At 36.9% G+C, this 24,833-nt stretch overlaps 1 protein-coding gene across 1 annotated transcript in view; it reads left to right on the top strand.

Annotated features, from left to right (window-relative positions):
• Window positions 1-24,833, top strand: part of PCCA (propionyl-CoA carboxylase subunit alpha) — a 277,386-nt gene that overhangs the window by 207,187 nt on the left and 45,366 nt on the right. The window contains exons 20-21 of the mRNA XM_032677799.1: window positions 664-762; window positions 12,766-12,819. Coding sequence (XP_032533690.1) covers window positions 664-762; window positions 12,766-12,819 — 153 coding nt within the window. The remainder of the gene's footprint in view (window positions 1-663; window positions 763-12,765; window positions 12,820-24,833) is intronic.

Here is a 24,833-nt window from a genome sequence, read left to right as displayed (position 1 = left end):
CTAATCTACACTGAACCCAGAATTTTTACTCTTCACCTAGAAATATATTTTAAAAGGAGTATGAGATGATTAAAAAAATAAATCTTTCTGGATAAGCATATTGGCATTCAAGTCAGAAATTGTATTGCTGTGATCAGCTGTATATTGAAAAAAAAATGTCAGAATTTGCAAAGTTTTTCTAGACTTTGATATAAAATGCTGAAGAATTAATTACTACCTCATATTAATTAAGATAACAATGCAGAGCCCTTCATTAAAAGCATAGGAAAAGTTCTTCCTAGGTCCTTGGAGAGAATATTATATGCAAGCCCTGTTGTGTGGGTTGCAAGGTGTCACTGGAATTTATATGCATTACTTGTCTAATTGCAGTAAATGTAGCATGTCCAGATAGGTTTAAAAGTTGGATGGCTGTTTGTTACTTGCTGGAAATCACTTGAAACCTTGCTACTCAGAGGCAGCTGTTCACAGGTCCTTCACCTCTCCCCAGAGATAGGTGGAAGACTCTGTTGTTGGACCCTGTCTTTTATGGCAGAAGCAGTAAACATGACAGGTTGTTTGGGAGCCATCTGTTTTAAAATGGTTGCTGCTTTGTATGCAGTAATGAACTTGAGATCAGTTTTCTGTCTGTCTTCATAGTAACAGCCTTGTTTGGTGTCACAACAGGTGGAAGTTGATGGGATGAAACTAAATGTGACCAGCGAGTGGAACCTGGCTTCACCCTTGTTGTCTGTCACCATTAATGGCGCTCAGAGGACTATGCAGGTAATCTCACCAATGCATCATTTGTAGAGCTGAGATAACCAGAAGTCTCAGGACATAAAAATAATACTGAAATGTGGGGTCTAAACTTGCTGCATCATAAAAGTTATGTGATGTTTCAAGTAGCACAATGTTTCTACTTTGAGACAAATTCACTCCACTGACGCTCTGGATGCGTTCGAAGGTACTTACTGAGAGTTTTGAATATCTTTCTTTTAAAGAAAGTTCCTTATGTAGACAGAAGTTTACCCCAGTTTATAGGATCTTTTTACTGAATGGCTTGTGAGGAGACATTGTTTCTTAATCACTTAAGAAATACAAAACAGATTACTGAAAAAAGCCCGACCAAATGAAACCAAAAATATCCCAACCCACAACAAAAACCCACGCAGGGTCATGGAGTAAAATTAGTCTCTTCCTTATGTTTGGATTGCGTGCTTTATCCACTTTTGGGCCTTTTCAGTTTGAAAGTCACAGGACAGTACATCTCCCACCTAACATGGGTTTTTTTATGGTTTTATGAAATACGAGTAGTTCCATGACTTGGGAAAAATATAGAAAATATTCCAAACTTCTGTAGCTCTAAGAAAAGAGGACTAAAAACATTGAAGTAGTTGTATATTCTTTTCTTCTGACCACTTATGTGTTTGAAACCAACTCCAAACACCAGACTTGGCTTTTAACTGCCTCGTAAATGTTCTGAATGTAACACCAGCCAGGATTTATGTATTTGTTGACGAATAATTTATTTACAAATATCTATTGATCCTGTCAATAGTGAAAAAATTAAAACTTATTGAAAGCATTTTTCTACATACAACAGTATCTATTTTTTATACATTTATCAGTGATACAGTGGTCAGATTTTTGCTAATTTACAGTGAAATGAGTGAATTTAATTTTTCATTTCCACCCCTGGTAAATTACCCAACTGGAAAAATACTATTTTTGCTTTGATTGAATTTAAAAGATGGCAACTTTAAAATAAAAAAAATTATTGTATCTTTCAAGTTTAGTATTGCCTGAGAGTGAAATTTTCATTATGTGCCCAAGTACATTGTGGACATAAGTTTTGTAGATTTCCTGGAAAGTTAATGCCAGCTTCAAGGCTTATGTATGTGTAAAATAATTTTCTATTTTTAGGTGTGGGTGTTTTTTTTTTTAATAGCTCAATACTGATCCATTTTAGTGCTATTTTATAAAGTGCATTCATAATATTGAATAGGAAATTATACCGATGTACAAATATATAATATCTGTCTAGTTGAAAAGCATTATAGTTAGAATGTATAAGTGTATTCACAAGGCCTCATTGCAAACTGTATTACTATATGATTGGATATATAACTAATAGTAGTAACGTCATTTAACTAAAAGTGTAATAGTTGAATTGGCACATAAAACTAGTTTCAAAATTAATGATGGTGAGATCAGAACATGCTTTCTTCTAGGAGCTGAGCCAGCAATAGTGTTACTTGCACTCCCTGAGTATGACCAAACTGTATGAAATATTGCAGATCTAGCCACAGCAACACTCAATGAGCTGACTGCATGGTATCTAGCCAACAGAATGTGGAATAAGCACATATGTTGTTTCTTTCTCATAGTTTATCTGTCTTTGCTTTTAGCAAAGAAACTCAGTAACTTGAGAAGTTATTAATCTTTTAGTGTATATATGTAAATTTATGGGAACCTTAAACTTGACCTCTGATATCTGCTCACTGGAATCAAAATTGGTTTTTTGGTTATATATTTCTGTAGACTCACCCCTCTGCAAGAACCAAATTAGGCAAGTGTATTCCAGTAGGTCAATTTGTCTCCAAAAGCAATTGACCCTTGAGTCTTGAAGTATCTTCTTTCAGCAAAACTTAGCCCTAGAGCCATTTTAAGCAACAAATATGGATGAATCGAATAATTCCAGCTGTGCTTTATTAATTTTCAGCCAATCTAATTTTTCTTCATAGTTGGTTTCATTCTTCTAAATTTGCTCAACTAAATATAATCTTTGTGAACATTATATTTCTTTGAAGCTTTGATTTACGCACCTTTCGCTCGATCCTGCAGTCTGGCTGCAATTCAGCAAAGCACTTAGGCAAAGAAGTAGGAAATAAATAATTTTAAAATGTTTTGGTTTGAAATGTATTTATGTAAATTATAGTCTAGACATTCAAATTGTTACATATCTGTTGCATTTAAAAATAAGTAATTAAGCATGCTTCTGTATTTTCACTCCTCTGCTAAAGGCTCAATGAGTATTAGAGCAAAGCAGAGCACCAGCCATGCTGCAGAGTTATAAAGGGTCTATGAGTTTAAAACCCGGGTTTTCTAGGACAATTTCTAGAGTATGGGACCTGGGAATACATCTGAGTGCCTGAGGAGAAGTATATGCCGTGGTCACAGTCTGTCTAGGGCATACCAGGGCACAACAAGGATGTGTGGCAGCCTCCCCCCCTCCCGCTTTTGTTTCCTTTGCGAGGAAGCCCATCTGTGTGCAGCAGATGGGCACTGCGGAGTGCCTGGCCGGGTCCCCAGATGATAGAGGGACCAGAACCCTGGGGTACACTGCAGGTCCGTTTGGCTGCAGCATAAGGGCTCTGAAATCTTTGTGCTGCCTTGGATTACTGTGAAATCCATATATGTATATATATATACAAAGTGATGAACTGATGAAAACTTGGGATCATTTGAGCAAGAGATTTCTGAGATATAGTCTCCAGAGATGGGGGTGTGGGCAGACTCCGTGGCATTTCTTGTTGTACACAGATTCATCATGGATTTTTTGTAGCTGTTTTTAGTAATTCCTCAGCAAATCCCAGTTTCTCAGCATTTTCTTTACTTGTGACTAGACTCTACCTCTCATCTGGGGAGGCTGAATTTAACAGATTGTGTAGTGTGGAATTTTGTTCAAGAAGCAAATTAAATTTTTGCCTGCAGAAATACTTTACCAAAATGGTTTCCCCTGCTTGTTTCTAAAGATGTTAGTGGCTTAGAGTTTGACTTACACTAGCTGTTGTGAATTTGGACTCTGCCTTTGCTGAAAATCAGAGAACCCTAGAAATATAGTTACAATACATCTTCTTTAGGATTCAGATTTGAAGGGATTAGGTTTTATTTAATTGAAAATACAAATTTAAAATACATTTATATATAAACCATGATTTGAATAGGATATAACCTTTCAGGCAATATTTAGATTAAAAATAAATGAATAAGTGAGGGGCTTAATGATTCCTGTGAAGAGTGAGTGGAAAAATAGAGGTTGAGTTGTGGAAAAGAAGTGTAAGAACTCCAGTGGAAACTGGAAGGGAGAGAGTGGTGGTTCAGAATGGTGTCGTGGAAAGTAATGACAAGTGGAACAAAAGCAACCGACATATTTTAGGACAATGAGGGCACTTTTGCCCCTCTATCTCTTTTCCCATATACAAGTAAGCTAGATTTTGGTGAGCCCTGTGCCTGCAGAAGTTGTTTATGGCCTCTTCTTTCTCCCTGTGCATATGAACTGGGGAGTAGGCAGAAGGAAGGAATAAACTGTCTTTTCCATAGAATTTGAACATCTTCTTTTATTCCTCATGGGAACAATAATCCAAGGGGGTCACAAGATAAATCAAGAACACCATGAAGTCCAGAGACAGGCTTGAACCTAGCTGCAGCTCTTATTACAATCAAGTTGCAAGTAGGTGCCTTCTACTGGGACATTGCACAGGAAAATCAGATATTTGCAGAGCGAGCAGGTTGCTCAAGGAAAAAATGCATATAAGAGATCCTCAAACCCTCTTTGCTCTGCCACTGCTTTTGTTTGGGCAAGTTCTCAAAAACCACTCCACCGACCATTCAAATTCTGAGACTGCTCTTTGGCAATGCCACATGGACAAAGTTTACAACTGCTTAGTGCTGTTAAATTTTCTGCTTTCTTGATTGCATCATCAAACAGTCAACCCATCCTTATATGCCATTTACTTGCAGACAGTTCCCTGTAGGAAAAGGATGCTGAGTCAGAATCATAGATAGTTTGGTCTTAATTATTTGTCACGATCTTTACCAACACTCTTTTATTTCCTTGTTCTTTCATATGCACTCAGCCTTTTCAGTACCATATTGGCCATGCTGGTTTCACAGCTCTACTAGCTTACTGTCATGAAACCTTCTACCTTCTAAAAGTAGTGCAGGTGTTCTACCTGGACCCCAGAAAATGTTTGGTGGCTTTTGGCGCCTTCAGCAAAGCAATTTTACGACGGCAGTGGTGATGCCTTCTCTTTGTATTTCCTGACTTGCAGAGAATTAGTTTCTGATAAACTGAAGCTCTGTAGGATGTAGGGAGAGCTCAACTGGACAAGGTCCTGAGCAGCTCAGTATCACTTTGACATTAGCCTTGCTTTGAACGGGGAACATGAGTACCTGATTTCCAGAAGTCCCTTCCTGTTCTGTGTCTCTATTGGTCATCCCAAACTCTGCAGTAAAAAGGTCTTTGTCAGTCACAGCAAGGTGTGATTAAGAGAGTAATGGAGTTGCTAAACAAGAACACAATCCTGTAAAGCTGAAATAATCAGTCTCAAGCTTCAAGTGATTTTTTGAATGAAATAGATGAAGATTTGTCAGGGGAGCTTTCTCTACTTAGTGTTAAAGGGAATTCAGTGATGGCATCACTTATTTTTTCATTTAATTTATTTATTGCATCAACAATTGCAGCAGGAGTAGTATATTCTACATCCTGGGATATGAAAATTTAAGTGCTTCTCTGATACAATGTTTCTTTTGATTATTATTTTGGTATATAATAACAGAAAAAATGAAAATGCTGTAGGTTGTGAAACCTTTGTTTCTGGGAAATGTCTGACAGGAGAACAAAGCCTGTGCCCATGTATTCATTTCCTTCAACCCTGTAGAGACTTTTTCAAACATGTAATTTTTAAATTTTTTAAAGAAAAATGACCTTTTTTTTTTTTATTTTGCTGTTTTGAGATCTCAGATGTAATCTGTGATAATGATATATGCATTATATAGATTTCCATCTAAAGTACCATTACCTCAGCACACTCATTTTCTCAAACCCTAAAAAGGATTTGGGGAAGGTTTAGTGTGTAGTATTTGTGAAGACTGGTTGACAGTCCATTCTTTAGTGCTGTGCAATTACTGCACACACTCTGCTGTTGCTGTTGAACCCATGATTTGAAAATTATTCTTGCTAGGTTGTCTCCAGAAGAGGGACACAGAATGATTTGCAAACAGGGACAGACATTTGGTTATACTATACCCAAATACCTATCCTTTTGGTTAAAGAAAAGCCAGAGTGTGAACCCCAGCACTGAATTCCTGATGGCCCACACTGATTAACTCATAGCTCACTCCCTGGCTTTTTTTTTTGGTCTGTTCCAGTTATGGCTAACCTGGGCAAATCTGGTACAGATTTCTTAGCCATGGTTCAAATGGAGAATGTGTGATGGGAAGGGGAAAATTAAAGGAAATATAAGATTGTGAAACTACAGCAGTAGAACTAAAAGCACATATTACTCCCTTACCAATTTTTTCATGAAAATGAATTTTTTTTTTTTTTTCATTTGGGAAGGAAATGAGTGATCAACTGCTTTGCTCAATCAATCCCCCCGAAATGGGATTAGTTTTATCCTGTGCTACTCAAGGTGTTAATCAAATAGCATTAGTTGTCATCTTGTTCCGTATTTTTTTCCTTTTGGAGCTGTATATTTTCATGACCAACAATATTCAGGATGAATAACTATAAGGATTCTGTATGTGTCAAAAGACCAAAGCGTTGTGTTTAGTTCTTGACAGACGTTGTAGTTTTATGATATCTAAACCCTGAAAGATGAAAAATCTTCTCTTGAACATGCTAACACATTCAGAGAGCAAAGGGGAAGGAAGAGGAGGACCGTCAGAGAGTGAGAAAGGATCCTGTAAAGAATTTGTCTCAAGCCAGTCATAGACATTATCAGATCTAGAATCACATGGCAGCATTTTGTCTGCATATTGCCCCCCTATAAGAGCAAAACATATCATGGCATCCAAAAAGAGGGTAAAGTTTCCAGAAGTTCTAGTAATTTTGTGATTTAAGGTAGTAACAGCAAAAATTTAGAGTTTCACAGAGGAGACTAAACTCTTCATTATTGTAAATAGTTGTAAATGTTGGGCTGGAGTAAATGTCTCTTAGAGTCATTCTTTACAAATGCCAAATAAACAGTATTTGCTATGTTGTGGTTTGGTTTTTTTTTTATTTGTTTGATTTGGTGGTTTGATTTTTTTCGTTTGTTTTTTTGTTTGTTTGGGGTTTTTTTGGTGATATTTTGTTGTTGGGTTTTTTGCTATTGTTGTTTGGTTTAAGTGTTTCTGTTTGATTTTGTTTGTTTTAAAGCCTCTCATCCACTTCTTTATAACACCTACCTTCAAGGGTTAAAGGATCACGTGGACATGCTTGGAAGGCATTTTGTATATGTAATAGCAATACAGCAGTGATATTCATATTTAAAAAAAAAAACCTCTGCAAAAACAGGTAACAAGTTTAACAGTCACATTGGATATCACTTAAAGAAATATTGGAATGGATCTGTGTTTCTACTTTTCTGTTTATGGGAGGGCAGAAATTCCGAAGTCATCTTCTGTAATTGAATCCCAGACATTAAGAGAATGGTTCTTTTAAAAAGTGGTAATATGGCTCCTCAGCTTCTTAGAAACTGCACCTGCACAATTATCTGTGTGGATTGATACCCTGTAAGCCACTCACCCTGTGTTTAACATATGTGTTTGTACTGTTTGGGAACAGATTGCATTTAGTCCCTGGAAAGGGAGTGAGGTAGCTTGCAACAGGTGCCAGGGGAGACTGGTATCTCAGCATCCTGGCAGGATTCCTTTTAAAGGGAAAGACTACTTCAGCATAGTACCATTTATATCAGTCTTAGACATCTTTCACTAGTCAAAATGCTTCACAAGCAGCAGGACTTGATCATCTCTTTTCCCACTGGATGACTGCTGCCTTGTAAGAACCTGGAAAATGCGGACATGCCCTGAGGAAGAACAATTCACTGAGGCTTTATTTACTATGAAGTGTCAACTGAAACTGGTAATGGCTAAGGGTAGAGCAGTGCACAAAGTCAGGCTAACTTCCTATCTGTAGTTTCATGCTCTAAGGGGAGAAAATTCTGAACCATCGGTGCAAAATGCTAAATTGTAAAAAAGTAGGGTGATTGCCAAAGTGGAAAGGTTTGTGAGGCTGAACAAGTCTGAACATATAGTGCAATGCTGAAAGTCTACAGCATGCAAGAAAGTTTGGTCACATTGCTAGTCTGGGATTACATGCCTTGACTGCGATTTTGTGTGGTGGAGAGGTAGTGCTGACATGAACTTCTGCTTTCTGTGGAGGTTCTACAAGGAGAGGGAAAAGGAGATTGATAAGACCAAATCAATCCTTGCTTTTTAACGAGAGGATGACTTAATGGTTTCACAGCTACTTCTGCAGCTTTCTCCTCCTCTCTGACCCTGCCATGGGACTCCAAAGGTAAGAGCGACTTAGGTGGAAAATGGAGCTTTCCAGATGTCGAAGCACCCTCACATACAAAATCTCATAGATTAAGTACTAGCAGATGAATCTGGTATAACTTTACAAGCTAAAATACAGTGGGTTTTTTTCCACTGACTTCTCTATCGTGGGAATAATTTGTTTTTTAATTAAACCTGTCTGAGGATGATTCTAGCCTGTGTTTTGCTAGGTTGAATTTTCAAGAATTTATAAGTATTGGCCAAAAAGTGGATAGCATTCTCCATTTGAAATTCGTGGCATAAGATGTTCAGAATGTCTGTTAGCAAGCAGTTGAAATGAAGCAATAGGGCTGGGCTGCAAGAAATTCTGCATTCTAAAAAACAGCACCATGCTGGGAAACTACTAGTGTTTCATTCAAAATTTTATCTATAGCCTATCTATCGATTTTCTGGGCTTGTTATTTTGTTTTTGGTTCTGTATGGTTTGCCATGTCTTGTCCAACTAGTAATGTAGTCATGCCATAGCTTGAAAAAGTTACAAAAAATGTTGAGTGACAAGCTGTAAGTTTTCTGTAAGAAATGGTCTCCAGCTTTACTTTTTCAAGATGAATGGGTTTGAGAAACTTAAATAGAGATATATATGATTGCCTTTGCCACCTCATATTCATTCTGACTTCACACATCACCTTCTCATTTGTAAACAAGGCAAAAAACCTGCTTTTGGTCTGCTGGAGTTTCTTTGGTTTTGTATCATTCCTCCTCTGCAGCTACTCACTTCTAGAAGACTGGAGAGCCTGAGATACCAGAAGATTTGTGGGAAAATATTCTAAGATCTTATTGTTGTCTAATAATGCCTGTCAGTTTAGAATATCTTTCAGTAATACATATTTTATGTTTTGAGCTGAGCTTCTTTATCCTTTTTCATGTAAAGGTTGTTATCATTTTTATCTGCAAGTGCTCAGCTACTGCAGGCTTAATGCAAAGCTGATTGTAACCCTACTGCATCTTATGATGAATAGATCTTTGATACCCAACTAAGTGGAAATAATTTTCTATGGCAAAGCAGAAGAATTTAAAGTCATATCACACTGACCTCTGGTAATTTGCTGGGATTTACAGATTAAAATGATTATTTGTGAAATAAGTATGGTATAGCATACACAAGATAGAGAAGGAAAAATCAAATACATTTTATATGATTGTATGCACTTGTCTGTTTTTACATATGTGCATAAGGATTTTGTTTGTATATACATGGCATATGCAGTATAACATACTGTAACCTGTGTGTGTAAAAATACATATAATATTTATATGACAGTAATACCTGTTTGACAGCTTTGAGACTGCAGATCGATTTTCTTGAAGTTGTGATTTTTTCTCAGATTTGAGTTAGCTTGTTACTTTCTCATAGGAAAAAAATATACTTTTAACTCATATGATAGTAATTAAGTTAGTTTGAAGCTCTGTCAGTTGAATCAACTAGAAAAGCAATGGTTGAATTGACTAGAAAAGCATTGGTTATTTCTAAGATCACGTAATTTTTGTCAAGAACGTAATTTTTACTGTATTGTTAGGTAAACACAAGGTAAAGTTTTGTCTTTGAACAAATGGTAGACTTCCCTTGCCTTTTTGTTGTAAACCTTCTAGCAAATAATGTGCAATTTATTAGGAAAGCAATGACAATATGTATAATTAGCTATTCTCTATTGTTACCTCTATTTGATTACTTTCGTGCTATCACATGCAATATGAAACCATCTATTATGAGGTATAGAATATATATATGTATCTAACATTACAGGAGAAACTGGAGACTAGTCCTTTTTCTGAAGAGGCAGAAAATAAAAGAATAATTGTTAATCATGTCCTTTCATTTTCTATAAAACATCAATTACATTTACACATCCCAGAAACACTAGCCCACCAGTGGAACAGAAAAAACTCTTCAATATGCTTCAAAAAAATCTAATCACATCTAATAGCTGAAATTTATTTACAACTGTATTTTGAAACATTAATTATGATAATGTGCTGACTTCTTTTGTAGCACTGTTCTCAAAAGCCTGGCAGTTCTCTTTTTGGTCTTGATGTAACATATATTTTGTGACTTGGAAAATTTCTCTACCTTTCTTTCTTGTTTTTGCTTTTTACATATACCCAGAAGGGAAATTTCTTTTTCTCCTCTGTTAACTATTTTTGTCACCTTCTCTGTTATTTTCCTCCTCACCTCACTGGATGTTAATTTAAGAGATGGATTTTAGCGCTTATACTGACTCTTAATGCAATTGACAACTGAATTTAATGCTTTGTATTTTGGACACAGCAAACAGTAGCAGTGAGGATTTACTATCCTGTGATACCAGTGTGCTCCAACAGCATCAGAGCAGGAAAAACACTGCTCATATCTTTGTCTTGTCCTGAGACTGAGGCTTTACAAGGTGCCTTCGTGATGTACATATATATTTGGCTTTATTAACTTATTTTTGAAAGGGCTTCATTATTGCAATGCTAGCTTATTTGGTTGCGTGTAAAGAGAATCTGTGTGAGGAAATACTATAATGGTTTGCTTTTCAGTTGTAAAAAATAAGTTGAGTTGTAAAGATACCTGGCTTTACTCTGAAAGCCTTTAAAGAAAATGAATAAAGGGCTCTATTTTTCTTGTTGTTTTGTTTCGTTTTTTAAGTTGTGTTTTTCTGTATGACAGGGAGATTAGCCAAAAAAAATGGAATTTTTATTAGGACATGAAAAGGTCTCTAATGACCCTTGAAAGCAGACAAAAGGGTAGCACAATAAGTGACAGAACTCTAACGAGGGTGGAGGGCATTCCAGGAAAAAAAGAAATTAAATCCTTTAATTTTTTTCGGCTTGCCATTTTCTGACAGCTTATCAAGTGGTTGGGACTTGTTTGTTTTGGCATGCGGTTCATTCATTGTAGGCAGCCGACACTTTGTTCTTCTTTGTGGTTTCCAAAACCTGATTGTGTTTATCCCAGACTGTGGGAAAAGTGTATATTCCTGTTTCCTTTATAAAAGTAAACGTCAGGTTTTGTATGAAATTTTATTTCCCATATTTTCCATTCCATTAATCATTATTGTTGAAATATGTCAGGCTTTGGCACATCACCCTTTGTTTTCATATGATTGTACAGATTGCAATGTCAGTGTGTGACCTATTAAGTCAAAAAATAAGCATGTTTGGGCTCTAGTAATTATTACTTCATAACGTGGAGCTGAGGAACATGCACCAGCAGTGAAAAGGGACCAGAATTTAATTTATTGCTATTAAAATTGTTTTGGGGGATATCTAGCTATTGTTGTATAGCTAGCGCTTTCTCATTGGGTCTAGAGAAGACAACTTAGGGGAGCCATGACAATGGCTCTTCATATACCTGTAGGTAGCTGTAAAGAGGAAGGGAATAATCTGTGTTTCCCGTCTGCGGTGAAAAAGAGAAGAATTAATGTGCGTAATAAAGTTGAACTCAGCGTTATTTTAGTCAACTATTAGGAAAAAACTTCCTAATGATAAACATGAAGGAACACTGGGATAAATTGCTTAGGGAGATAGTGAAATCTCTGCAATTGAAAGATTTTAAAAATGGGTTAGACACATATCATTTGGCAGTGACACTGGTTGTTTAGCTTCTGCTAGGGGTTCCAGGCTAGACGATCACTCAAGATTATTTGCAGCCCTGTTCTTATGATTTGTTGTCTTTAAAATGCTGAAGATTTCTGTGCAGCTCTTTGTTTGCAATTATACTCTTCTCAGACCTATGCTTTGATACTTGTATGTATACCTGGCATTGTATAAGATTAGGGCTGCGTTCCATGACTAAGGACTACACATGCTGTAGTTTAAACAGTGGGAAGAAAATTGAAAAAATGCCCACTTTTTACATTGAAGGAGGAAACAATTCATGGAAAGAAAGAGTTCTTTACACATTTTGCATATTTAAATTATGTTTAATGCTGTGTGAAATCAGTAACGTATTTTTTCTTGCATTGTCTTGTGGCTTACTGGCAATGTAATATTTGAAGACTGTTTAATAACTTCAATCAACTCTTGAACCACAGTAGGTGACCAGACATTTCATAAGGTCATTTTTTTTTCTGTTTTCAAAGTAGCATAACTGGAGGTTTGCATTTTAAAAAGAGATTAAAATGTCTCTCATTAGGAGAGAATGAAGATAATACTAAATGTGGGTATCATGAATACAGAATTACAGACGTTTGGAGATGTCTCATTATTCATGGCATTCGAGCCCAAGGTTTTACTGTGTTGTACTTGGACATATTTGCTTTCATTGTTCTTCAAAAATAAATTTTATTGAGTTGACTGAACTAAAACCAAAATCTGAGATGAAGTATGATTTAGGTTTCTAGTACTTCTGTTGAAGGAAATTATTTTATCTGTTTTATAGATTTGTGTATTAAATTATTTTTTATTGTGGTGATGTCATAAAATGGAATGGTTACAAATTCTGGAGATGCTTTAATCAGTTCTTATGTCTGTGTTTTTCAGCGCATTTCTCGGAATGCCTCTGGAGAGACAAGCATTCAGTTTCTAGGCACAGTGGTAAGTATTTAATAACTATTGTCAACAGTTATATTGGTAGAGGAATATAATGTAAACAGAAAATAGGTAAGTTACACTGGTAGCACATTTACACATGTATTTCTGATGGTTAGTATTATGTGTAATTATTCTGAGCTCAACAGGTGAATGTAGGCAAATATCTGAAGATAACTTCCAGGGCACAGTGCACAGTATCTGTGTTCCACACTTCCATTGATGCAAGTCTGCATCTGTTTCATTTGGAAGGGATTTAAAAATAATGGGTTGTAGACTTGTAAGCTTATTGCAATATACTGAGGTTTGATCTGCATCAGTGTAAATCCCATTCTTCCTCACCACCTCAACTGTGTGATCTCTGTTGCTTCACCATATCACATACTTTTATATCCCAGAGGTAGATCAGTAACTGTCTTATGAAAAGACTAATTAATAATGAAAAGCGTTCTATCCTTTTCTCACTCTAACCAGATTTGGTAGCTCTGCAGTTCTTCTAGATTTTGTTTACTGGATAGAAGTTCACCTAAAATCCAGATCAGGTTTTATACCATTAGACAGAATTTGCTAATAAAATTATTATCTGGAGCAGTCATGTGTAATATAGAAACTGAAGTTTTGTGTTAGGTTATGGATGCTTATAAACATACATGTGATTGAAGCAACTTCCAGTTCCATGCTTTGCATGATTAAAATGCAGTCATTGAATTTTTCCAAGTTCCCTGTGCACTAAAAATAGTTCTGAAAAGGAAATAAAATTAAAGTATCCTCTAAGTAAGTTGTTCTGCCTGCTGCAGGACCTACCATCTTTGTGCACTATGTGTTTTCGACAAAAGTAGATTAAGATTGCATATGATCATGCTTTCATTCTACTTACTTGTTATTAGCTCTTCTACAAGTCCTACAAAGCCATTTTTTGTAAGGTGTAACATGGTAAGGGTAAACATAACAAGAATACCTTGCATGTATGTTTTTACATATCTTGCATATTGGTTTTTAGAAATGAAAAATGCCCCAATATTTTTTTTACTTTGATAATAGAGCTCTATATATGCATATTCATTTATTTGTCTTAGTCTCAAGCAGAATGGCAGTTACATAAAGACATAAACCAAAAGTTTTGTTCTGCACTGTTGTATTTATAATGATGCTTCAGCTCTGGAGTTGCAACCTGGATATGTGAGATTGCTGCCAGGTGACTGATTGGATAGTCTTTGTGTGAGAATAAAATAATTACTCCAAGTAGATAAGATATAAACACAAATGTAACTTGTTAATACTGAATAGATTTTAATTGGTTCCTCTGTAACTTGGTACTGTTGCAGGGAAAATTCTGATTGTGTATTTAGTGACATTAAAAATTAAATTTGTTGTTAAGTTAACTATGCAAATATTTTGTATTCATTTATTAGAAGTGCCCCTAAGTCTTACTTACAGACTAGAACCTGTGTTCTGAGCCTTTTCTAAGCAGGAAAAGCTTATAAAAGAGGAAATAGAATTGATGTGCTTTTAGCTTTAAAAAAAAAAGACGATGAAACAGCTAAGGGATTGTAATATATGTTAGCTCTTACTGACTAGCTCATGTGTGTTTATTGAATCCTAATTATTTGGGGAAATCAAGTATGTGATTACAACTAAAATTCTCAGGAGGACTAAACAGAAAAGCCTTTAGTATTCTGTCTGCGATTTTTTTATTTAATATAAATTATGCCCATGTCTTGCTGATCAAACCTAGAGAGAGAGCTTCAGCAAGCAGGGCAGAGAAGCAGTAATGAAGTCTGCCTCCCAGGGTTTGCCCCAATACCAGTTTTCCCATAGAATCCAAAGCAGTGCCTGCACCTGTGCTTCTGTCAGTTCCTCCAGCCTAATGGCCTCCTTTCCCCTATTTGCTATTTAGTTTGTCCTTTACTTGTTTAACATCCTTCTAGTCTTCTGATTTAAACTTAATACACTCAGCTTAGGTAATGGGGAGAAGGATACCATGATATCTCCTACAAATTGCTGCACAGTCTATATGTATGTACCTGTGTGTATATGTGTACACGTATACAAATGTAAATGTTCAAACAAAGAAAATGTCATCTTAATGAAGGCCCTAGAAATACATTTTGAGTTCACCATTACATATCTTACTAAACCCTTGCTAAGTACAGTCAACATAGTAAGTATTTGAAAGGAACATTTAACAGCAAAAGACTCTTGATTGCTCATTATTATGATGATGATGTAGTCTTATCAACATAATAAACAGCTTACAAAATTACTTCTCTACTCTTTTTTCATAGTAGTAAACCTTAAGGATAGCTTTGAGCATTCTATGTTCCTTTTGATCAGGACAAATGTTGATGGCACTCCAGTGGTAGCAGGCAGCATGACATTACTGAGTGTACAGACCGCTGACCTGTCCAGCAGAATATATTTTGAGAACCAGCTGATAAGGAACACAGCTTGCTTGGCTTGTCAGGAAGGCATCAGCTTCAATAAGTGGCTTCACTTGATTTTTTGCCATTATATGGTAAAAACAACTCTGCTACTGGATTTTGATAAAACACAACCCTCTGCTTCAGTAAGGCAGTTGACACTCTGAGGGGAAGTGAAAGTTGTGCTTCTCTATTAGAAATATCCTTGCTGTCCCAGTTAGTTAGGTGGAGGACAGAGAAAACTGCATTGCAGATGAAAGACAACAGTGTAATGTGAGTTCTGCTGCATAACATATGATAAACATCTGGACAGTAGGACAAATGTTTCTGTTAGGGTAACAGTATATTTCTGTTATTCTAGAGGAGAACAGGAAAAATCATGTTGCTTTCCCCAGCACTGAGTGCACACTGTTAGCATCATTTGGGGGTCTGTATGGATTTGTAATAATGTTTTTGTTTGTTTCTGATCATGAGTAGAAATTAATTCCTACTTGAGCGTTTCTCTCCAAATTGTAGTGCAATTGGATAGCTTATTTCCTCCAAATTGTTTTTTTGACAGAGTTGTGAGTCTCAGATATGACAGGGACTCATGCTTTCGAAGGACGTATAAGGATGTTTCTGCCTGAGGAGCGAGCAACTTGTAGCTGTAAGAAGTAGTTGTTGAATGGGAAACTGCACTGGTTTGGCATAATTTTTTTGTGATAATAACATTGAGTCCTGATTAAATTATTTCAGACCAGATCCTGGGTTATTGATGTAACTGAGATTTTACATGAGTTTTTACTCATTTGTCCCCTCTGATGAATGTTACTAGATATGACGTGCTGAGGGAGTCCTGCTATTTTGCCACTTCACACTAAAATTATTTAGATATTGCATTTATTAATAGCATTACCATAATACTGAGGAATCTAATTGTGTTATATATTGTACAAAGAAAAAGGAAACAAGATAGTACATGCTTTAGATTAATGTCCAAAACTGTGCCCAAAAGCAAGAGGACAGAAAACACATCTTCTATGAGTTGTCTCATATGTGTAGGCAGCTCACAGAAGTAGGTTTGTTAAAAACATAGAATCACATAATTGTTTAGGTTGTAAAAAGTTCTCCAAGATCATTGATTCCAACCCAGCACTACCAAGTCCACTACTAAACAATGTCCCCAAGTGCCACATCTACCTGTCCCTACCTGCAGGGATGGTGACTGCACCACTTCCCTGGGCAGCTGTTCAATGCTTGACAGCCCTTTCCGTGAAAAAAATTTTTATAATATCGAATTTAAACCTCCCCTGGTGCAATTTGAGGCTGTTTCCTCTCATTGCTTGTTACCTGGGAGAAGAGACTGACACCCACCTGGCTACTCAGATAGTTGTAGAGAGTGAGAAGGTCCTCCTGAGCCTTTTTTTGTCCAGGCTAAATAACCCCAACTTCCTCAGCTGCTCCTCATGATTTGTTCTCTAGATGTAAAGAACTATATTAAATAAATACATAAAGCTATACTAAGTTCTCTGCACAGAGCTTCTGTGATTCAAAAAACTGTATGTTTGAGTACTTTCTTCAGAGGACCAAAGTTCACCCTTCATTCCTGTCTATCTAGTTAGCCTCCAGTTTCTGTTGTATCTTCTGTCTTCTCATTCCACCTTCTGTTCTCTTACATGAGATAAATGTTTTTTTGCTGGCCCTAGTCATTTACTGGTTATTCAAGGCTCACAGCTGGATTTCAGCAATGGAACACGTCTGGGCAGTCAGCCTTTATCACTAAGAAAACTGCGAATATATAGAGAACTGCAGATTATTGTGGAAGCATTTAATGTGTTCTAAACTGTATGTAATGGCCTCTGCGTAGAATTTCAAATAAAGAAGCTGTGTATGTTCGGATAGTGAACAGCCTGGCTCCATCACATCTGTAATGCCATTGTCAGCTTTGGGCTGCAGGCTATGCTTGACAGCAATGCTTTGCTGGCCCAGGAGAACACCTTCTTCAAAAGAGACAGTCCCTATCCTCTGCTCATTATTTGTACTGTTTCTTTGATCTTCTCTATTACCAGAGCAGCAATATAAACACTTTTTTTCCTCTGGGGAACAGTGAAAGAACATGTAGGTGACATGCTAGTCATGTTGCTCAGTATATCAGTTAATGTTCCTTCAGTGGGGAACACAATATACAAACCCACATGGTACTCTGGCCTAAGAATCAGTTCCTATTTAGGTGCTTTCTGAGTTTCCTAGCACAGTTTTCTTGGTTCATGTCTCACTGGAGGTTTTTTTGTTGCTTTAGTCTCATCCCTGATGGAGTGCTTTTTGCCACCTTTGATCTACAAAACATTTGAAGTTTTGCTCTGATAGCTTATGATTACTGTTAGGCTGTTGATGCTACACTTACTTTTCTTCAGCCTTTTTACAGACCCACTTAAAATAGTCCTGAGAACCCACCACTGTGACCAGATCTGCAAATTCCAGGTCGAGAACACTGGATTTAGGAAAACTAGTCTCTACCGAGCCCCGGCCATGCTTTTTAGTATCGCTGGCATGCATTTTGGTACAGTAGTCATCACACTTAGTGACTTTTTGATTGTTTTTTGGCTGCTTCCAGGTAGGTTGGCAAAGGGATGTTTCATACATAATTAGGGTTTAGTTCTGTATGCTGTTCAAGAAGTTGGTCAGAAATGGAGAGCTTTACCTAAAGGCATTCCTCAAAATCTTTGCCTTTGCTTCCTCTCTTACTGCATTTTCATCAGTTATGTATCTAAGGTAATCTTAGGACCTACAGGCCAGTATACTATTCTTCTCACTGCTGATTCTCCTTTCTGCTCCCTCTTGCCATGACTTTGCTTTTGGTCCAATAGCAAGCTTCCAACTTTTTGTCCCATTACTGAGGCTTACAAATTGTCCTGAAACTCTTCAGTTTGTCTGTAATCTCAGCTTTCAGACAGCTTCCTCCTCCTTCTTTCTTCTCCCTGCATTCTTACAAAGCTTAGACTGTATGAGTCTGATGTAGTTTACAAAGACAAATGTTTCACAACCTGTTTCTTTCACCCTTACAAATCATTGCAATTCTTTCTTTATGCTTTTCTTTCTGTATATGACTATTTCTGAAACTAGATACTGAAGATTTATGCAGACTTTCAAACATTGGTTGAAAACCTGCAGAGGTTACAAAGGTGGTATTTATTGAAATATGTAGAGTATTAACCACAAGAAAATAAATATAGTCTGGTAGGTGTTTATTTTGCAACCTAATGTCTTTTTTAAAATGGTTCTTTTACTCTCCCTTTTCACAAGTCTTAAGATTAGGGTCCCTGCTGATCTAAAGGGAATTGTACTGTTGTACAGGCGGGTTTTTTTTCTTTTCATCCATTTTCAGAGGAACTGTGAATCACAGTCCTTCTAGTATTAGAGCTGTTGTCAGTGGCATTTCAGTAGTGCAGAAGGTGTCACCAGGAAAAACATGAAGTTGCTTCTGAAATAATTAACTTCCTCTAGTCCCTTTTGAACATGGGCGATGAGAATCCTGAGCCTGGCAACAAGGTGCTGCAGTATTCTGTGGAAAGTGGATAATTCATGCAACAAGGATTTCACTTGTGAAAGTAGTGACCGTCATTAGGACTTGACACTGAGAATTGTTGCAGTTCATGAGATGTGAATGATCAGGTGCAGTCACACAGCTACACATGCTGTTCCCATTTCAATTGTTATATATTTGCATGTTTAAAGCAGAAGGTGTAGTGAATATGTCAAAACTGTCCATTAGAGGAAAACTCAAAAACACCTGAGAGATTTAGAAATCCTGGCATTACCAAAAGCCATGTCCCTAAAATCACTTAGGATTATTTTGGAAATCTTGCTCAGGATTCCTTTGGAAAGAGAAATAAGAAAACACTCAAAGTTCTTAATGTTGGTGGATGCTGTAGCATGTGTGTGATCTGTAATATAGTAGTCTTTGTTTATAATAAATGATGCCCCTTATCCCTCAGAGATAAGCAAATGGAAAAGAAGGATTTTGATTTTGCATACCTCATTTGACAAGTTTCTCTCTTACTGAGCTCAGTAACACTTCAAGGACAAGGACTGAACTTAGTTGGTTAGCCTATTATTTCTCAGATCACGAGTGGACAGCTTATCAAAAGGTAACTCAAGTGATTTCCTTTGGTAGACTATGATTCACCAGTGTTGAAATGATTATTAGTTGTTTTATTTGGCCGAAGAAGTATTGTTGTTCTAGTTTTGTTTAACTGTATCAAGACTGTCACCTCATCGTGAAGATGAACATTTTGTTATGAAGATGTCTACTGCCAAGTAAGAAACATACATGTAGCCCATGTTTTTAAACAGCTTTCTGATGTCTCCAACTTTGGCATATACCCAAAAACTGTTTAGGAGGTATTAATTTATATGGCTTTGAAGCTTAACCAGGAATCTTAATGACAAAGGCATGATGAAGCTAGTAAAGCTAATTTAAGTCTCTGAATGTAAATTTTAAATGAAGTTTTTATTGATAATAAATTTACTTTCTTTCTTATTAGTCTTTTAGGCTTTGATGGTAATATCAGTAAAATAAACATGTTTTACAAAGATTTAACATTAAAAATGCTATTAATATGACCCTTGGTACACCAGCACAATTAGATTTCAAAGTGAGCATTTAGGATGTAACAGCGATTAATGACAACCATCGAAAACAATTTTGAACTCCATCAGTTTAACTCAGGAGGGTAAACTTAATATGATAATTTATCTAGTTGAATTGTATCAGCTTAGCAGGAAAGTATGCAAATATGTGACCCTTACCTAGAATCTAAATGGATGCTGTGCTGATAGATTTATCAGTTCCATTAAAGAACTTTAGGGAACTTTGGAATTTCAGCAATTGTTCCCTTGGAGGTTGAAAACCAAACCTGATCTCATACTGGGACCATTCTGGTCTGCATATTTCCATAATTTGCCTTTGCTACTAATATGACAGCAAGACGCAAATAACTGTTTCTAATAATATCAAATGGAGTTGTGGAGGACAGCATTTTAATGTAGTAAAAGACCTCCCCGTGGGGTTGTTATTGCCACTATAGAACAGCAGTTACACAGTTGCAACAATAGTCTCTTAATTGATTCGTTTAATTAGCAAGAGATGAAGCTTGTGCTGCATCTTGTCATCTGTTATCATGGGGGCGGCTACAAAAGAATCTTTGCATTTGTCACTCTTTATGGTCAGGTTTAAGTAGAGTAAAATGCATTACAGTTGTAGAGGTGAGCGTTGGTGAGGGTATTTTGTGAGCATGCTCCCACACAGGTTTTCAGTGTGTGGACATTTAAGAATCAAGATGGTCTTTGGGGTAGAATTTATGACAAAGCATTGTTTTATGGGGGGAAGATCTTAATCCAGCAATGCCAGCAATGCATTTCTAACCTAAATATGCAAATCTAAGTATTATAGGAATGGTGGATTATTTGGGGCAGCACTGTAGTAGTCTAGATTTACTTGGAAGAAATAGGGTCAGATTAGTGAAACCAACCATCTGCCTTGTGATTGCTTTTTCGTGTCCAGACTAGATAAACAATGAGTTACATGAGACCATGGTCCATGGTAGGAAGCATATGTAAAAGAGGGACTTTTGGTTGGTTTTCTCCAGAGTAGCTATGAATACAGATATAGTGCTGTGCTTGTTCCTGGGAGATGAAGTGATTTTTTTACTCAGATCTGTTTTATTTACATTTCAAGTGTATGTAAATAAATATATTTTAAAGACATGTAAATATATTGGGAGCTTCAGTTTCATTTTTCTCCTCTCCTTGTCTTAGTTTTGTCTTCTGTTCAAGGTTATTCTTCCTTATGGAAGGAAATATTTGTAGAAGAGGACAGGCTTCTCGTCAAATGCTAATTAAGAAAATGAAGGTTAAATTGGCATACTTCCATTGTCATAGCACTGACCTAAAATAAGGGATCTCTTACTAACCTGAAATAAATTAGAGAGGGAAGCAAGTAATTCTATGCGTGTGAAACACTTGAGATGTCTTCTCCTGGTCTATTTTTTTAAAAGACTGTGCTTTGTGGTTTCTTTTTTTTGTTCGTTTTTGTTTTTTTCTACTTGCGTGTTGTAGTTTGTCGGGGCATTTAATTTTGGAATACAATGGTCCTGTCACTCCATGTAGCAAAAGGACAATATGCTATTAGAGAAGACATGCTTTCTAGGACAATTTAAACGAAGATTTAGCCCACTTATCATTAAAGATCCCATGATAATTTCCACAAGGTTCTGAGATTGCTTCATGTTCTGTGAGTCTTGGCCAAAGTCCACTTTGTGTAATTACCTTCTGTCTACACAAATCCCTAATGGAATTTTAGATGTGTTCCGGATTTTTCACTTCCTGTCCTAAATAGTGAAAATATTGCTACACACTGATCATAATTACTGTGCGTTGTAGCCTAAGTTCAGATAAAGAGATTACTTAGTGAATTTTGTGTTTCTATTGTTAAAGCACTAAGATACATGACAAGAGATGACTAAACAGTAGGATATAAATTAAATCCATGAACTGATGGAATAACGAATTTTTTGACGTTTTTGTTTCACTACATTTTGTCTGTCTTTGAAATATCTCTAGAATATGTCTACTGCTAGGACCATCAGTGAGGGAAAGGCCAACTCTCAGACCATATCAGAGGTCAAACTTAACAAAACAAAATGGTTCTTTGAAGCAGGTGGGAAACCGGTGTGGGGCTCTAAGTGCTGTCGTCATGTGCTTCATGTGTTTCATACTTTTTTGTGCCCACAGCTGAAACCCTTGACCATGCATTTGTCTCTTAACTAAAACTGGTTTCAGTTCCTCTTTCTGGATGCCTTTCATGAACTCCAGAATGTGTTCAACCATGCCGTCTTTAAAATGGTCTGCTTCTGTGTTGTCTCATTTGATAGAATTTATTGCCTTCTACTTGAAGTTTATTCCTCCTGTCTTCATTACTAAAGCCTTTGTTGTATGCTGTGTCGAATCTTTTTTCCTGACACTTAATTTCTTCTTTCTAGTCATCCTTTCTTTGTTTTTTCTGCCATATTTAACTTCTCCATCTTTTCTCAGATTGCTTCTCTTGTACATTTCCTGTTTCAGGTTCTTTTAGGCATACTTGTGTTTTGTTTTGTTGTTTGGTTTTTTTTTTTTTCTTTCTAGAAAGATACATGAGTTGAGAAGAGAGATATTAGTATTAATCTGACATTAACTTTCATGTTTTTCTGTAAGTAGCATTTAGGAGAAAAATGAGGATAAGAATGAACTTTAGAAAAATTGCTATGAATCAGCAAGTCATGGAGCTAATGGAGTTAACATATAAGTATTATAAACGGGGAATACCAGGGACTCTTGTAACACAAAAGTCTTTCCTTTGTCTATCCATTTTCTTCATTGCATGTCAAATCAGTATTTTGAAGCTCTGCAAATTTTTTCCAGTGTTCATTTAAGGCTCTGTGCAAGTAACAGGGGAATTTATCATGCAGGAACAGACAGTTTATTGAATATTTTTATGAAACTAAAGTTTCCTATAAATTCTCTCATGTGTAAATTACATTGAAAATTATGTTAATGATATTTTAACAAAGATCCTGTGCATTTCTGCTTATCTGAAGAACAGCAATGCACGCTGCTGCAAGCACTCATCCTGGTACTACTCACAAGTGGGCAGCCTCCATTTCATTCATGCTATTTGGTATTTAGAGCCCTTGCCTCACAGTAAGGCAAAGGAAGGTGAAGGACAGAGCAGTGGTAGTAGGAAGTATGCTTGTGTGACCATCTCCCAAACACCAGTCTTATGTCTTGGAGAGGTGCCATGTTGGCAGGGTGCACAGGAAGTATTTGCATAGCAAATTGTGTTATGAACAGCAGAACCACAACAAGGTTCTTCCTGCATCTAATGATAATTGTTTGACTGGGGGGAGGGAGGGAGAAAAGAGAGGTCAGGGCAATGGGGATGAAAAAGAAAGGCCCACACTGTTGTAAGGACAGTGAAAACAAAATGCCCCTGTGCCAAAGAGCTTCAGTGTGTATGACATAGCAGCAGCTCTGAGTGGGACATGGGAAGGCCAGAAAGCCCCATGGGTAGGAAAGCTGTGGTAATGTCCTATGTTTCCAGTACTACCTCCTCCTTCTCCCTACCCTTAGAGTGATTTCTCCTCACATGCCCTCAGAAGAAATTTTCACTTGCTGCTTTCTTTGACGTCAGTCTTCATATGAGCAAAAACAAAGATGTTTGAGTTTTAAAATACATTAGTGTTCTGTTACAAGTCTTTGGGCGTTCCTTGTTTTTTTGTGAGGGTTTTCTGTTATTTTGGTTTTTTTTTTCCTCCCTAGGTTTGTCTTTTTAGTTATAAAGGAGCTGTAGGGAAGCCCTCCCTTAGCCTTGCAAGCTCCAAGCCCACTGTTAACATTTAACAAATACTCAGCAAGCAGAACAACCCAATGTGCTTGCTGTACCTAAGCCAAATCTGGACACTGCATCAAGAGAATCACAGCTACATTCTGAAAGGTATCTGTCCCACAGTCTGTTTTTGACACATTGACTTAGAATAAGAGTACATGATAATGGAAATATCCTTGTTTATGGTATAAAATGCTGAGTCAGGTTTCCTGTAAAGCGAAAGATAACTTTTGAAAAGTTAGGAAGCATCTCAAGATGCAAGAGAGGCAAAAAATTGCTTCACCCTTAAAATCTTTTTCACCAGGCTGCAAGCAAGATGAAAACCCAGAACATTAATGTTTCCTAATTTGTCTTCAATAGCCAAATAGAAATTCAATGTTACATGTGGAGTAACCATACAATTACACTCAGAGAGGCCAGAGAAGACTCTCATAGTCATAGGATGCTTGAGATTAAAATGAACCACCCACTCCTTCAAAGCAGGATCAATGAGAGCAGACTGGTCAGGGCTGTGTCCAACTGGCTTTTGGATATCTCTACGAACTCCACATCTTGACGATGTATTCGGTGATTTTGCAAATTCCTGGGTGTCCCTGGGGCACCTGGGCAGTGACACAGAAGTGATATAAATGGAGAAAATCAGGACAAGCAATTCCAGGCCTGTGCTAATACCGAGTGTAAAGGAGAATAATCATTCTTTTCCCAAGCTTGTATGACTGCACTGAGAAGTATCCAGTTAAGGAGAGGTCAGAAGCTCCATTTCTAATCTGAAAAAGACTGAACACTTGTGGACACATAGGTGTGTAGCGGAATGCAGTGTTGTATTCAGGAGTTTTCACAAGACATCACTGAATGATCCACCCTCAGTGGTTCATCTGCAGAGACCATGCATTAGCAGTGGTGCATTTTGAGTCCAAGACTGATCCAGTTGTATTCTTTTCAGATGTGTCAGCTCTGCAGAAGCTCTTCCAACTTCATGCCAGTTCTTGAAGCATTTTTCAAACTCATGTAGTATTTCGGGTTTGGTAATGTGGCAGGTGCCACCAATTTCATCATCAGCATTATGAGACTGCTGGGAGGCCTCTTCAGCTGTAGAGGAAACAAACTGCTGTTCTACTTCTGATTTTCTTCTTGCTGGCTTGGTTTGTTGTTCACAAACTCCACTCCTGCTCTGCTAGAATTATGGTTGAACTGGCAGC

This window comes from Chiroxiphia lanceolata, chromosome 2 (assembly GCF_009829145.1).
Source record: "Chiroxiphia lanceolata isolate bChiLan1 chromosome 2, bChiLan1.pri, whole genome shotgun sequence".
NCBI lineage: Eukaryota > Metazoa > Chordata > Aves > Passeriformes > Pipridae > Chiroxiphia > Chiroxiphia lanceolata.
The sequence above is the reverse complement of the archived record's forward strand: the minus strand, read 5'-3'. Positions and strand labels throughout refer to the sequence as shown.